The sequence below is a fragment of the Xyrauchen texanus genome, chromosome 50 (assembly GCF_025860055.1).
Source record: "Xyrauchen texanus isolate HMW12.3.18 chromosome 50, RBS_HiC_50CHRs, whole genome shotgun sequence".
NCBI classification, from domain to species: domain Eukaryota; kingdom Metazoa; phylum Chordata; class Actinopteri; order Cypriniformes; family Catostomidae; genus Xyrauchen; species Xyrauchen texanus.
Window position 1 is genome coordinate 13,594,420 of NC_068325.1, and position 13,556 is coordinate 13,607,975.

General features: G+C 37.2%; 1 protein-coding gene across 1 annotated transcript; it reads right to left on the reverse strand.

Annotated features, from left to right (window-relative positions):
* Nucleotides 1-4,388: 4,388 nt before the first annotated feature.
* LOC127640922 (follistatin-related protein 3-like) lies at nucleotides 4,389-12,742 on the reverse strand. The gene is made up of 5 exons (XM_052123639.1): nucleotides 12,494-12,742; nucleotides 11,222-11,407; nucleotides 8,007-8,219; nucleotides 6,888-7,115; nucleotides 4,389-5,744 (listed from the first exon to the last, which is right to left on the reverse strand). The coding sequence occupies exons 1-5, from the start codon at nucleotides 12,570-12,572 to the stop codon at nucleotides 5,710-5,712; spliced, it is 741 nt and encodes a 246-aa protein (XP_051979599.1). The 5' UTR covers nucleotides 12,573-12,742; the 3' UTR covers nucleotides 4,389-5,709.
* Nucleotides 12,743-13,556: the final 814 nt, after the last annotated feature.

The following is a 13,556-nucleotide window of genomic DNA, read 5'->3' on the forward strand; positions in this document are numbered from 1 at the left end:
TATTCATACTGTAGATATACAACACAATTTTTGATCTAAATCAGAAATTCACGATTTATCAGGTAATATGGATATTCCTTTTGGAAAAGGGGGCTTTTCATACATTGGATTAAAGTTTAAGATACAGTAAGTCTTTGCATGAAAATGTATAAAGGCATTTATGTATTGATTTAATTAAAAAGTTAGTCATTTTTAATGAAATAGAACCAGTTTAGAGCCAAAGTATTCTAAAAGTCTTAGACCACACAGACAGATCGAGTTAGATCAGGCAGTTAACAGATACCATCTCTTCTTGGTTTGCTTTGCACTTAACCAAGACGTTTAGAGATTGCATCATGTCCGATGTCTGTGTTTTAGTCCATACTGTTGTGTTAATCTTTTTCCCTCAAAGCATAATTCAATTGCTTGCACGCGTTAACCTTAAGCCTGTGGTTTGTCAAATTAAGTCACTCATTGGCAATCAAATTACCAAATGTAATATTTTATGCATCTCTAGTTTGAGCCTTTAGTCCGTTCCCTGTCCATCTGATGAATATTGCTCTCAAAAATGGAAAGCAGTTTCCCAGTCTGATTGAATGGCTTTATGCAACTTCTGGGGGCAAGGGTACACAAGGGTACACCACCTAGAATCAAAGTTGTGTTCATAAGGTACTGACTTAATTCAATGAGCAATGACAATTTTTGAGTTCAATTATGTTGCCATTGACAGAAGTGTTATTACATGTTCATGAGCATTCATGTAACTATTGGCTACAAAGCATTTCTACAATTCTTATTCACATGACAGCACTACACTTGAAGTATCCTTAACTAACAGCTTTTTGTTTCAATTGATTGTAGGTAAATATTCAGTATGTGAGTGAGCACTGCTAATTCCATGGTAATTCTGTAATCTTAGTTTAATGTATACATACTGTATATTTGTACTGCATGTATACACTCAAAGCTCAAGTAAATGTGTTTTCAATGTTTTGTATGTCAGTTGCTGCTGTCGTCAGGTTGTCTTCCCGTATTCATTCAGGAAGTGTAGGCTGCAATACTTAATGGATTTCAGAGCAGATCCCATTTCATGCTGACAACTTACAGTACTTAACTTTACTGCACAGCGTGTGTCACGCTACTTAGTTACCAATCCTTTGATATCCCTCTAGATTGCTTTTCCTGAAGCCATACTTCCTTTGGAGATTGAGAGAATGTAAGATCCGTTGTGAGTAAGTAAACTGTCCTGTTAATGACACACAATGAACAAATTAGGTGGCACCACTCATAATATGTATGACAACACAACTGACGCACAAGTGTTGAATCTCTAGCAGTGCCATTTTTGGTGAAAATGTTATATCAGCTGTGAAATCATTCCAGTATTTGCCAAAACTTCTAGGCTAGACCAAAAAATTAAATCCCCAATAAGCCAATCATGTGGCAGCAGGGCAATGCATACAATTATGCAAAGGGTCATCAACCATCAGAATGGGGAAAAATGTGATCTTAGTGATTTCAACCATGGCAAGAATTTTAGCGCTAGTCAGACGTGCTTTTTGAGTGTTTCTGTAACTGCTGGTCTCCTGGGATTTTCACACACAACAGTCTCTATAATTTACTCCGAATGGTGCCAAAAACAAAAAACATCCAGTGAGCGGAAGTTCTGTGGACAGAAACGCCTTGTTGATGTGAGAGGTCAACAGAGAATGACCAGACTGGTTCGAACTGACAGAAAGGCTATGGTAACTCAGATAACCTCTGTGCAATTGTGGTGACCAGAATAGCATCTCAGAATGCACAACACTTCAAACCTTGAGGCGAATGGGCTACAACAGCAGAACACTGAGAACAGAAAGCTGAGGCTGCAGTGGGCACATGCTCACCAAACTGGCCAGTTAAGGACTGGAAAAACATCACCTGGTCTGATGATTCTCGTTTTCTGTTTTCTGTTGTGCACAGATGGTAGGCCCACTGCAGCCTTAGCTTTCTGTTCTCGGTCTTCTGATGTTGTAGCCCATCTGTCTCAATGTTCAACATGTTGTGCTTTCTGAGATGCTATTCTGCTCACCATAATTGTACAGAGGGATTATCTGAGTTACTGTAGCGTTTTTGTCAACTAGAATAAGTCTGTCCATTCTCCGTTGACCTCTCTCATCAACAAGGCGTTTCTGTCCAAAGAACTGCTGCACAATGGATGTTTTTTGTTTTCAGCACCATTCTGAGTAAAATCTAGAGATTGTTGTGCATGAAAATCCCAGGAGATCAGCAGTTACAGAAATCCTCAAACCAGCCCGACTGGAACCAACAATCATGTCATGGTCAAAACACTGAGATCTAATTTTTCCCCATTCTGAATGTTGATGTGAACATTAACTGAAGCTCCTGACCTGTATCTGCATGGTTTTATGCATTGCACTGCTGCCACACAATTTGCCGACAAGATAAACACATGAATAAGTAGATGTATAGGTGTTCCTAATAAAGTGCTCAGTGAGTGTGTTTTTTCACAAATTTTGACAACATTTTAGAACCAGCTTGAAAACCCCTGGATGGATTTTGTGGAACACCCAAACAAATAGCACTCCTTTCTTTGTTCCACATAAAGTAAAACATTGTTTCATAGGCTGCACCTGATGACCTCTTTCTGTCCTAACAAGAAAATTAAATCAGGCCCATAAATTGTTTTCAGGACCACTGTGGAACATTCTAGAACAATAGAAACAGCTATTTTATAAACATGGAGGAAAAAAACGAGAAGTAGAAACAATGCATTACAAACATTTTTTATGGAAATGTCATGGCCTGTTAGAGCAAACAATTAATTCCAGTTCCAATGTAATAAAAGTACCTTGGATCAGAATCTAAACATCTCTCAAAGTTAAACCAGATGCGGAGTGCAGTCAGAAGAGCCTCTCAAACAGGGGGAAAAACAAATTAGCTTTTTCAAACAGGAAACTGCATCAGTAACCCTTATATTTCTCAATACTGCCACTGTTAAGTAAATGGGCAAACCTCATAGACTAATAATCAAGACTAACACTGGTTATATAATAGTAACTAAACCTTTTAAGAAAATGCTTGGATTAATGTGGTCACTTATGTTTTTGTATTTATAATTTTGCACGTTACTGAAACTGAACACAGCGTAGATGATAAATGATCTATGCTGGGAAATTACTGAAAAAGTAATCAGCTAAAAATTACTAATTACTTCTATTAAATTTTTTTGCTCAACGAATTAGAACATTTTTAAAAATTTTTGCTTGTTCATTGTAGTGTCTGTTGGAGATGAGATGTCCTCCTCTTCAAAAGTCAATTGTGGTGTTCCGCAATGATCCCTGTTAGGGCCATTTTAGTTTTTTCTACATACCTTAACGCTTAGTTTTGTGAATCGAAAATTAACTTTCATTGCTATGCAGATGATCTACAGTTATATATGTCATTGAATCCCAATGATCTAACTAATTTTAATGTTCTTCAAATGTTTATAGGAGATATAAAAAATTGGGATGGCATGTAATTTTCTTCAGTTATATACAGACAAAACTGAGGTTGTTATAATTGATCATGATTAAAAAACGTCAGATTGAGTCAGCATTTAGGCAGGTGGTCCCAAATAATCAGCAGGTGGTGAGAAATGTAGGAGTTTACTTTGTTTATTTTATGTTTAGTTTATTGTTAAATTTTGATTATCACATCCAGAAGTTATTTCAATCTTGTTTTTGTCTAATGCCCTGTTTTCAGTTTTAAATCAACACACTTTAGCATGGCTACAATCAAAATGATGCAGCTAGACCTTTGACACAAACTAGGTTTTTTAATCATATTACTCCAGATTTAGCTTGTTTGCATTGGCTACCAATTCAATTTAGGGTTGATTTTAAGATTTTATTAATTACATACTGTATAAGCCATTCCATAGGTTGGCACCAGAATATTTAGCAAACCTTTTAAGACCTTATGAAACAGTTAGACCTCTTAGATCTTCTTCTTGTGAGATGTTGGCTGTTCCAAGATCAAGGTTCAAAACTAAAGGTGATAGAGCGTTTGTAGTGAAGGCCCCATGATAATTTAACAGCCTGCCCTGAGATATTAGATCTGCTAAATCTGTATATATTTTTAAGTCTTGTTTAAAAACTCATTTGTATAGATTGGCTTTTTTACCATGTCAAAAATGTTGTGTTTTACTGCATGTTGCTTTTAATACTACGTGATGTGAATATGTTGTGTTTTACTGTGTATGTTTTGTGAAACACTATGTGCTTTGTTGCTAAAAAGTGCTATATATATAAAGTATTATTATATTTAAATGCTTCATATATAATTATTTAATTGATTTATCGATTTCTCAAATGATATATTGAGTGACACATAATTTGATATGTACAGTAAATCAATAAGAGTCATGAGAATCATATTCCACATTATACATTTTTTGTTATTAAAAATTAAATATCATTAAAAAATAACTTGATGCATTAATACAAATTAATTTCACAGTATATTTAAATACTGGAAAATGTCTCTATTTACAGGCATGTTATGCATTTCAGTACAGGTTATGCATTTCAGTACAGTTTGAAACAAACACAATGATTATTTATGCAAATACAACTGTGAAACCTTCTTATTCACATACTATAACACCTTTTACTACAGGGAATAAAAAAAAAATAAAAAAAAGGACTGAGTTTTTACAATGTAGTCATTGAATTTCTCCTTCTCGCCAGTTCAGTATACTGTAACAAGTCACGCAAACACTTGCATAGACACACAAAATGACAAAAACATAAGCCCGACAATGTGAAAACCATTAAAACAGCAGAATATACTGTACATTCTTTGACTGTCCCAGCATCATAAAAACCACTGCCATTAAACTGTTGCTGGTAATTTCATTGCTTGGTGGGTGGCTCAGTTTGGACTTCACGCCAATGTAGTGTGCACTGCAGCGCAAGGCCAGGAAGCATTGCTGTTTTGACTGAGTAAGCCTTCTGAATTCAAACAGTACACGCACAACACTTTATCTCAGTAAGTAAATAGTCTCCCATGTCCATAAGAATTTCAACCTTGCAGCCACATGGTTCCCTTCAGAGAGGCACATTTTAGATAGGCCATATTTAGACTAACCTTATTGAATGTTTTTGGTTATTTTTTGCTGTGGTGCTCTGGTATCCAACCTATGAATTAAATGAGTTAAATGAGAAGTGTGTCTAAGTGAAGTAAGTATCCCTTACTAACTCAGGTTATCAAAAAGAAAATTGCTGGCATTAGTGCAGTTTATGTCCATGTACTCTGTCTGGTATACATAGAGCTGGATCATGTGCATTTACATTATTAAGTTCTGACATAAGTATAATAAATAAATTGATAAAGGCAGCTGATCTATGGATATATGGTGTCTCAAACGTGTTAAACATAAATAACACTGACTTCATAACTTCATTACTTTTCACCAATAAATAGTAGCTTGTAGTATATTTACAATATACACATTGTCAGTTCATCAATTCAATTCTCTTGTTAAAACAAAGACAGGCGAAGCAGAGGCACACGTTTCCCTTTAATTATACTAAGGCATGCATTTAAAATAATAGTAGCGGTTTTTGGTACAGAGGACCCTGTTGTGAGACTACTGTAATTGGTTTCAAACAGGCTTTTTCACATCATATGTGCCTTATTTTAATGTACATGGAACAAAATAGCTCTTGAGTAAAGCTGACATCCTCAGAAGAGTGAATTTTCCTCACTGTCTTCATTACCTGCAAGAAAACATAAAGTAGTTAAACTCACAATCGCAGCAAAAATCAACTGTTTACATATTGTGAAATAATAGGACATTACTCTTAATGCTTAATGGATAAAAAATAGATCATTTTAATATCTATAAGCATTTCAACTAATAATGTATGACTGAAAAAACACAGCTAAAACCAGCCTGATCTCATGAAAATTACATGACCATGGCCACATATTTGGAAAACAAAATGACCTGCAGTATTATATATTTTGCTGCAGTTTCGTGGTGAAGCCATAAGCAAGTGAAATTATGTCGAAATTAGGTTTTTAAGGTGAATTTAAGATGAGGTTTAGTGAGTAAAACATACACCCCTTCCATAAACCTTTAGCCTAAACCTAACCAATAGTGTTCTAAAAGCAAATAAGAGGTAAACAAACAGACATCCTTTCCCATAACCAACATGTAAACCTAACCGATAGTGTTTTAAAAGCAAATGTGACATGAAAAGCTAATTTTATGAAGCAACCGCGTCATATCATGTCGCTTCTATGACATTTTCACATGTCAGCTTGTATCCTTTACTGGGCTACAAAACTCAGGTGAGCTACTGTGGAAGCTATCACATTGGAATTAATGTGTAAATGTAGGTGGGTCTGAAATACATGTGTAAAAATGTATCATTTTTTCAAATGATATACTGAGTAAAAGTGTTTCGATATCATAACATAGCAGGGTGGGAGTAATAGAGAGACAAATAAGTGTTTATAAAGTCATAATCAGCCATTGCACTTGTGATTTGTGTGAAAGTGAATAAAATACGTAGCTGCTGTAGTGCCTCTAGTGTTAATTTCGCCAGGAAACTGCGTAGAACGGGGCACATAAAACTCAGTTTGCAAAAATATAGTTATAGTAACATTCATTCTATAAGACTAAGTTGGCTAAAACCATAATTAGCTGGTGGGATGGTTTTAGCTGGTTTTCCAGCCAGGTCAGGCTATTCAGTTGGCTAGTGGCATCCCAGCTAAACCATCTTAGCACCAGTTTGAACCAGCTGTCCACCTTAAACCATCTGGACCAGCATGGAAATTAATTTTGGTCCAAGCTAGTCTTTTCAGAATGATCAGCCATGCATGATTTTCAGGGAGGAACCTAGGTTACTACTTACTTCTGCAGTGTCCATAGTGGCGAACCCCTATGGAGCGTCCCAAAAAGCAGGTAGCCCTGCGCAAGTGGCAGGCACTAGGGTAAGTGATGTTATCATTGCCGCAGATGGTTTTCTCAGTGACCATGGGCATCGGGCACGGCGCAGTGCGGCACATAACACAGTGAGCGCTGTTGGTCTGGTCCGTCACACAGGTGTGTGTACCAGGGCATACGACATTGGAGCAAGACTCTGAAAGAAGAAGTATCAAGGGTTAAGAATACATGTTATAGAATCCAAAAGCATTTATTCAAACAGATAACACCTGTAGAGTTACGGATTCAAGTGCTCAATGGTGTCACACCAGGTTTGACGCCACAACATGTCACACAGAAAATCGACAAGCTGCTACTGAATGTTCATGTACCCTGAAATCAATCTCATACTGCCGAATTATTTACAATCCCCATCAGACATTTTTGCATTAATGCGCTAATGATAATGTGTTGCGTGTGCAATTTCCAAGTCATGGGTTTTGGACCCATGGAAATTAGGAAGAAATCGTGTTCACTCTGAAACAAAGGCTTTGTCCCATTTAAACCATTATACATTTAGTCAGAGGTCACATTTGTGCTCTAAAGTTACATTTTTACTTCACTGACGATTAGGTTTAGGGTTGAGGCAAATGCAATTTGCTTTTGACACCATCCAGTGGACATTTCATCTCACCACACTTCCAGCTCCAGCCACCGGGGGGCAACGGTTTCAAATTTCAGTAAGCACAGACCGATTTCAGCAGCATGACTTTTCGTACAAAACTCCTGTTTCCGAATTCACAATGTGACTTATCTGCAAAGATTTTCAGCAACTTAAATTTCAGTCTGTTCCTCATACAAATCATAAGGCTTCAGAAGAATTTGAATACACTAAATAAGTTGTACCAATTTAATGGTCCCTTTATGGTGCTTCTTTTTGTTCCACATAGTCATACATGAGGTTGAGTAAATAATTCCAGACATTTCATTTTTGGGTGTACTTTTCCTATAAACAAGGAAAAATATGTCTAAGCAATATAACAAAATAGTAGACTGAGCACATATATATATATATATATATATATATATATAGACAAAACAAGCTTACTTTTGCATTCCCCCTGGTACATAATCTCTAGGTCAGGGTGACCTTTGCAGCGAGCCATCAGGAGCGCACACTCGTCTTTGTACGAGTTCCCGTCACTCCCACAAACGCCGTGTTTAGTGATGTTAGAACAGTCTGGAGCGCATATGCACTGCGGACGCCCTGCCTTCATCCTGCATACCTTTCCAGGGCTGCAGTTCACCCCTTCACAGTTCTCTATAAGAGAAAGATGGAATATAATGTAGTGATAGATGGAATATAATGTAGTGATATAAACATTTAAGGATGTTAAGCAGAGTATTTTCGATGTTATGAGATTCAGCACAGTCAAAAACTCATGGTAATTCACTATGTGCTATTTATTTGCATGCAATGTGTGCTTTGTTTTAGCGTCCAATTCACTTTTGGAAAAAATGCTAAATATGTACCGTTGCAAAAAAGATAACATTTAAACAAATTACATAGTGAAAGTCATACAATTTGCAAGTATCAATTCCCCATCTTGAGGGTAAGTTCTGAGTGCTTGTTTGTGGTGAATGCAACAGATTACCACAATCTCGCACACAATCAGGAACTGCTGTGCATTGACCAAACACTACACAGATGCTTTTAATGGTTGCACACTGTCACCGTGTCAATAACCGCATCTCCCATGGGGCCGGAGCTGGGCCCCATGGGAGTTGTAGGTCCCTGGGCTTCAGCCTGTATAAGCCCATGTGTTAAGTTACTCCATCCATGGCAATTGACTTGCTTTCAAATAATTGCCCATTCTACTGTCAACTGTAAACATAACACATCAGAAACACATTGAGAGTCTGCACAAATCTCAAATTGAAGCCCTGTTATCGCTGCTCCTGGTTCCCATTCCTTCAAGTCCTTTAATATCCTGTTGCTCCCTTTCCATGTGAAGCCAAATCACTCAAGGCCGAAACGGATACCTCCACTGGAAATCCCGAAATCCCTCTTATGTGTCCTCAAAAATGGCGGGCAGTCATAAATGATTTACAAACTGCCTTGTCTGCCCCAGAAGAAAACAAATTTAAGGAAATGTGCCGGTCAGACGTGAAGTGTGAGTTGAGCTTTAAGGAATGCTTTGAAGCATTTGACATTGAAAGCACACTGGGGAGGCCATTCAGTAGGGTCCACTAGTCTATATAGTTGTATGATAATGGAAAGCAAATGCCATGGAACAAACTATATAATAGACTCTTTTTTCCTCAATTGTCTAATGATGCTGATTATGTTTGAGGCTTATGAGGACCAGACCTCTCCAGCATGTGGAAGGCATTTTTCTTTGCGGTGAGCTAAAATTCAGACATCTCCAAGAGGGAAAGGCAAAACAAGTCTGCTTTCCAATAAGCATTGGGAAAGAGTGAATGGTGAAAGAGGGACCAGAGAAAATGTCAGAAAATAGTTTATTTTCTGTCAAATTTTTGGGCTTTAATTTTTTGCACTGCATCTAATCCAACTTTCGTGACAGCACTAATTCTAAGTGGCCGCAAGTGGCCATGGGTGGGAGTCTGTGGGCGTATGCACACAAAATATGGGTGTATTTTGTTAATGAAGTGACACAAATCGCAATTTGCTATTTTTCTGAGATGAAAGGTCATTGCGCTAAGATGTATGGGAACCACGTCTATTCTGGCCACAAAGTCTAAACTTAGTTCCTGCATTTGCAGTTTGGGGATTCCACCAGCACATTTCAAAGATTTCAAATTTGATTTGTTTAATCAAAATTTGTATACTAGCCATGATTTGTGTGTCAGTAGATCAATATGATTAATTATATTTGCATTCTTTATAATGTAACGCAGCCTACATCCAAATAGTCCTGACGAGCACAACATTTTCCATCTGTGAATAAGGAGCATGTCACGGTCATTAAAATATGTCTGACACTCAACAGGGATGTAGTTAATGTGCCAGAAAAAACAAGACACAAATGGTCCATATTTCTATTCTTCTAATGCATTGAATATAGACCATTTCCACTACCAGATTCTTATGAATGGTCTGTCTTCATTTATACTGACATTGCTTGACAAGGAATTAAATATATGATAGGACACAGATGCCGCAATAACCGGAAAAGCACCTCAGAATTAAATTGACCAAACCCATTCAAGATTTGCGTGCACTATTTTGCCAACCCATTAACACCTAAGACTAATTGCATGCTTGCACAAAAATACAATGGCAGGGACATTTTACTCAATTAATGCAGTATTCATTTTTTTCACTTCTTGAAACTTCACTAATGTTTTTCCTCACTTCCTGTCACAAAAATGGTAATTTTTCTATTTCCAGGAGGTACACGCTCGACTCGACTCCACTTCCAAGCACAGAAACTGATAGTGTGGCGCTCTACACACGTATTCATTATACGCAATGCATGTCCCTGGCATAATAAGCAAGTTTTTTGAGACAAAGTATAGTTATGATTATATTTTGTTTATTTAAATGTAGCATGTACTACGATTAATCGCAATTAATCACAGAAAACTGTGTGATTAACTAGTTAAAAAAAACAACTCCAAATTCAAAGCCCTAGAAAATACCAAACTTCACTGACTTTGCATGTATGACATATCGTATTGCACTGTGCAATACATAGTGGTCTTAAAGTAGAGCCTGATAAGGGAACAATTGCAAATTAAATAAAGGGATCAAATTAAAAATGCAATAAACACACTGCAAATGTGAAAGAACATCTAACTGATATGATTCTAAGCTCAGTCATGAAACTCTACATGGCACAAACTGATAGGTCCTTTAACATTTATTAATGACAGCCAATCAACCTGCATACTCTCTCTTTGTCTAACATTTAAATTGCCTCATTTGTTTGCCGGCTTCACTGCAGTGTGCTACGAGAGTTTTCTCTCTGAAACCCTCCTCCTCCACATCATCCCCAGCACCACCTGTCTAGCTCTGCTTCAATGGGATTGTATGTCTATTATGCAGCGTGTCTTACATACTATGTTTTGCCAGTAATTCTAAATGAGAACACCCCCGGGGGCATGATACCGCCCTTGTCGACTGCCCATGTCCATGTTTTCTCCAGGATTAAAAATGCAAGTATCAGTCTAAAGAGTACTTCAGAGATTCGGGTGTCCGTATGTTGTTGTCTCTCACAGATATTAACAAGCAGGAACATTACACAGTTAGACAAACTATTCCTACTGAGATCTTAAAACAGGCCAAATATGAGTCTTTACCTTTGCATGGCTTGCAGGAAACTATTCCCAGGAATCCCAGCAGGCTGACTTCATTGATGGGCAGACTGGTATTGGACCAGGCAGTGTCCAGACGGCCAGCTGCACAGCACTCCCTCTTGCTCACGCCCCTCATGAGCACCATGTCACAGCGGTGCTCCGGACCCTGCTGCAACCAGCACATGCCAGCTACACACACACGTATACAAATAACTTGAAAACATACACAAACCAGATCCAAAACTATCAATAAAACAGCCCAGACATCAGCTTTAAAGAATGTTTTCCCCCATTCCTTCAGATTTGCACATGTGTGATTACAAAGTTTTTGATACAGGGACTAATACATCACTTTCTTTGACTTTATTCGTTCTATGGGTCAAAACAGGAGATGTTGGACAGAATGACAGCTTCAGTCACTATTCACTTTGATTGTATGGAAAAAAAAGATGTGATGAAAGTGAATGATGAGCGAGGTTGTCAGTCACAGAACCGCCAACTCTTCTGAGTGAATATTATATTATTATATTACAATAAAAGAATAGGAGCATCACACATAAGCGCAATAATTTCCCTGTAAAACTTTCTTTAAATAAATAAATTATAGTAAAATTAGCATGTTTTATGGCTCAATAGTTTACTGTTGGACTGTATATGGCTGGTGAATATGTAGATGTTTCAATTGTTATTGTTTAATGGGGTTTGAACCGTCCAATAAATCTGAAATGAAGTAACCCCACTGGTGACATTAACAGTATTCACATTATATCTTATTGACATTTTCTATTAAATGAGATTCCTTTCTAATACACATGCCTGCCATTGTCCTTTGAAGTAATCATAATCATGTACCAACAGTTTAATTGGCAATTAAAGATGACAAACTGAAAAAACTCCTATCAGGGTGACTCAAATGTCAACAGCACTGATTTAGTAAAACATTCGATCTGTCTTTCATTCAAGTCTTTGGTTGCAGATACTCATGACTGATTCACGATTGTGCACCTGCGCGCGCATTTCGCACATCATGTCAGTATAAATTGAACTAGCATTGAAATGTAGTTCGTTGGAATAAATAATTTTTATAAACTTTTAACAAACGGAAAACTTTAGTCTCTGTGAGTTTTAAAAGGTTTATGGTCTTAATTAGTACACTTTAATGTCGATAAAAAATATCGTCTAAACTTCTAAGTTTAAAATATGAACGTAAAGCGAAATTTCGCAACGTGATAAACAAAACAAAACAAAACAAAAAACATGCGTTTTCGCACTTACCGTTCGTTCGATGTTTTCCAAGTATCTCACACACTGAAAAAAGTAACACAAAGTTTAAAATAGCCAGAAAGTTCATCATGCTGATGAAAAAAAAAATCTTTACACAGATGTCTGTAGTAAACACCGGCTTCCCTTTAGAAATATTTGATTAAAACGAAGTCTACACAGACTTTCACGTGGGTTGTTTCCACTCGGTTTAGTGAATGGACTTGTTGTGAGTGATTTCGGTCCGCCTCTGTATAAATATTTTACCCGAGTAAATTATGCTCTGGGATGGGCGATCATTCCAGCCAGTGACGTTGCTAATGTGAACGCTTGTGTACTTGAGTCAGTTCTCCGATATGATGCTGAAAAAACTCCCACACTTAATTTCATTGCGTCTGGACTCACCGAACAAAAATCTTTATTAGAGCGTTTCAATGAGAAAGCTATGACGACGCCTGTTTCGGTAGTTTATTAAATATGCTACTTACATAATCATATCTTTCATTATTACACTGAAACACACACACACACACAAGTTGGGTTTTCGTGTTTTATGGGGACTTTCCATAGACATAATTGTACTTATACTGTACAAACTTTATATTCTATACCCTAACTCTAACCCTACCCCTAAACCTAACCCTCACAGAAAACTTTCTGCATTTTTACATTTATGGTACATTTATTTACATTTTTAGTATGATTTATAAGCTGTTTTCCTCATGGGGACTGACAAATTGTCCCCACAACGTCAAAAATTTCGGGTTTTACTATCCTTATGGGGACATTTGTTCCCCACAAAGTGTTAAACACACACACACACACACACACACACACACACACACACACACACACACACACACACACACACACACACACACACACACAATATGAATTATGTTCAATAGGAATTATACAGTTTAGACTACCAAACATTACTTTGCAAATAGAAAAGTTTAGAATAGAAGAACAGGGTGCCCTGGAACAGATGTCATGGTCATGTCATTGAGACAGACTAAATAGATAGATGAACTTTGGCGAATTCTCCAAGAAGCTTGGAAAAACTGTGTCCAGGTGT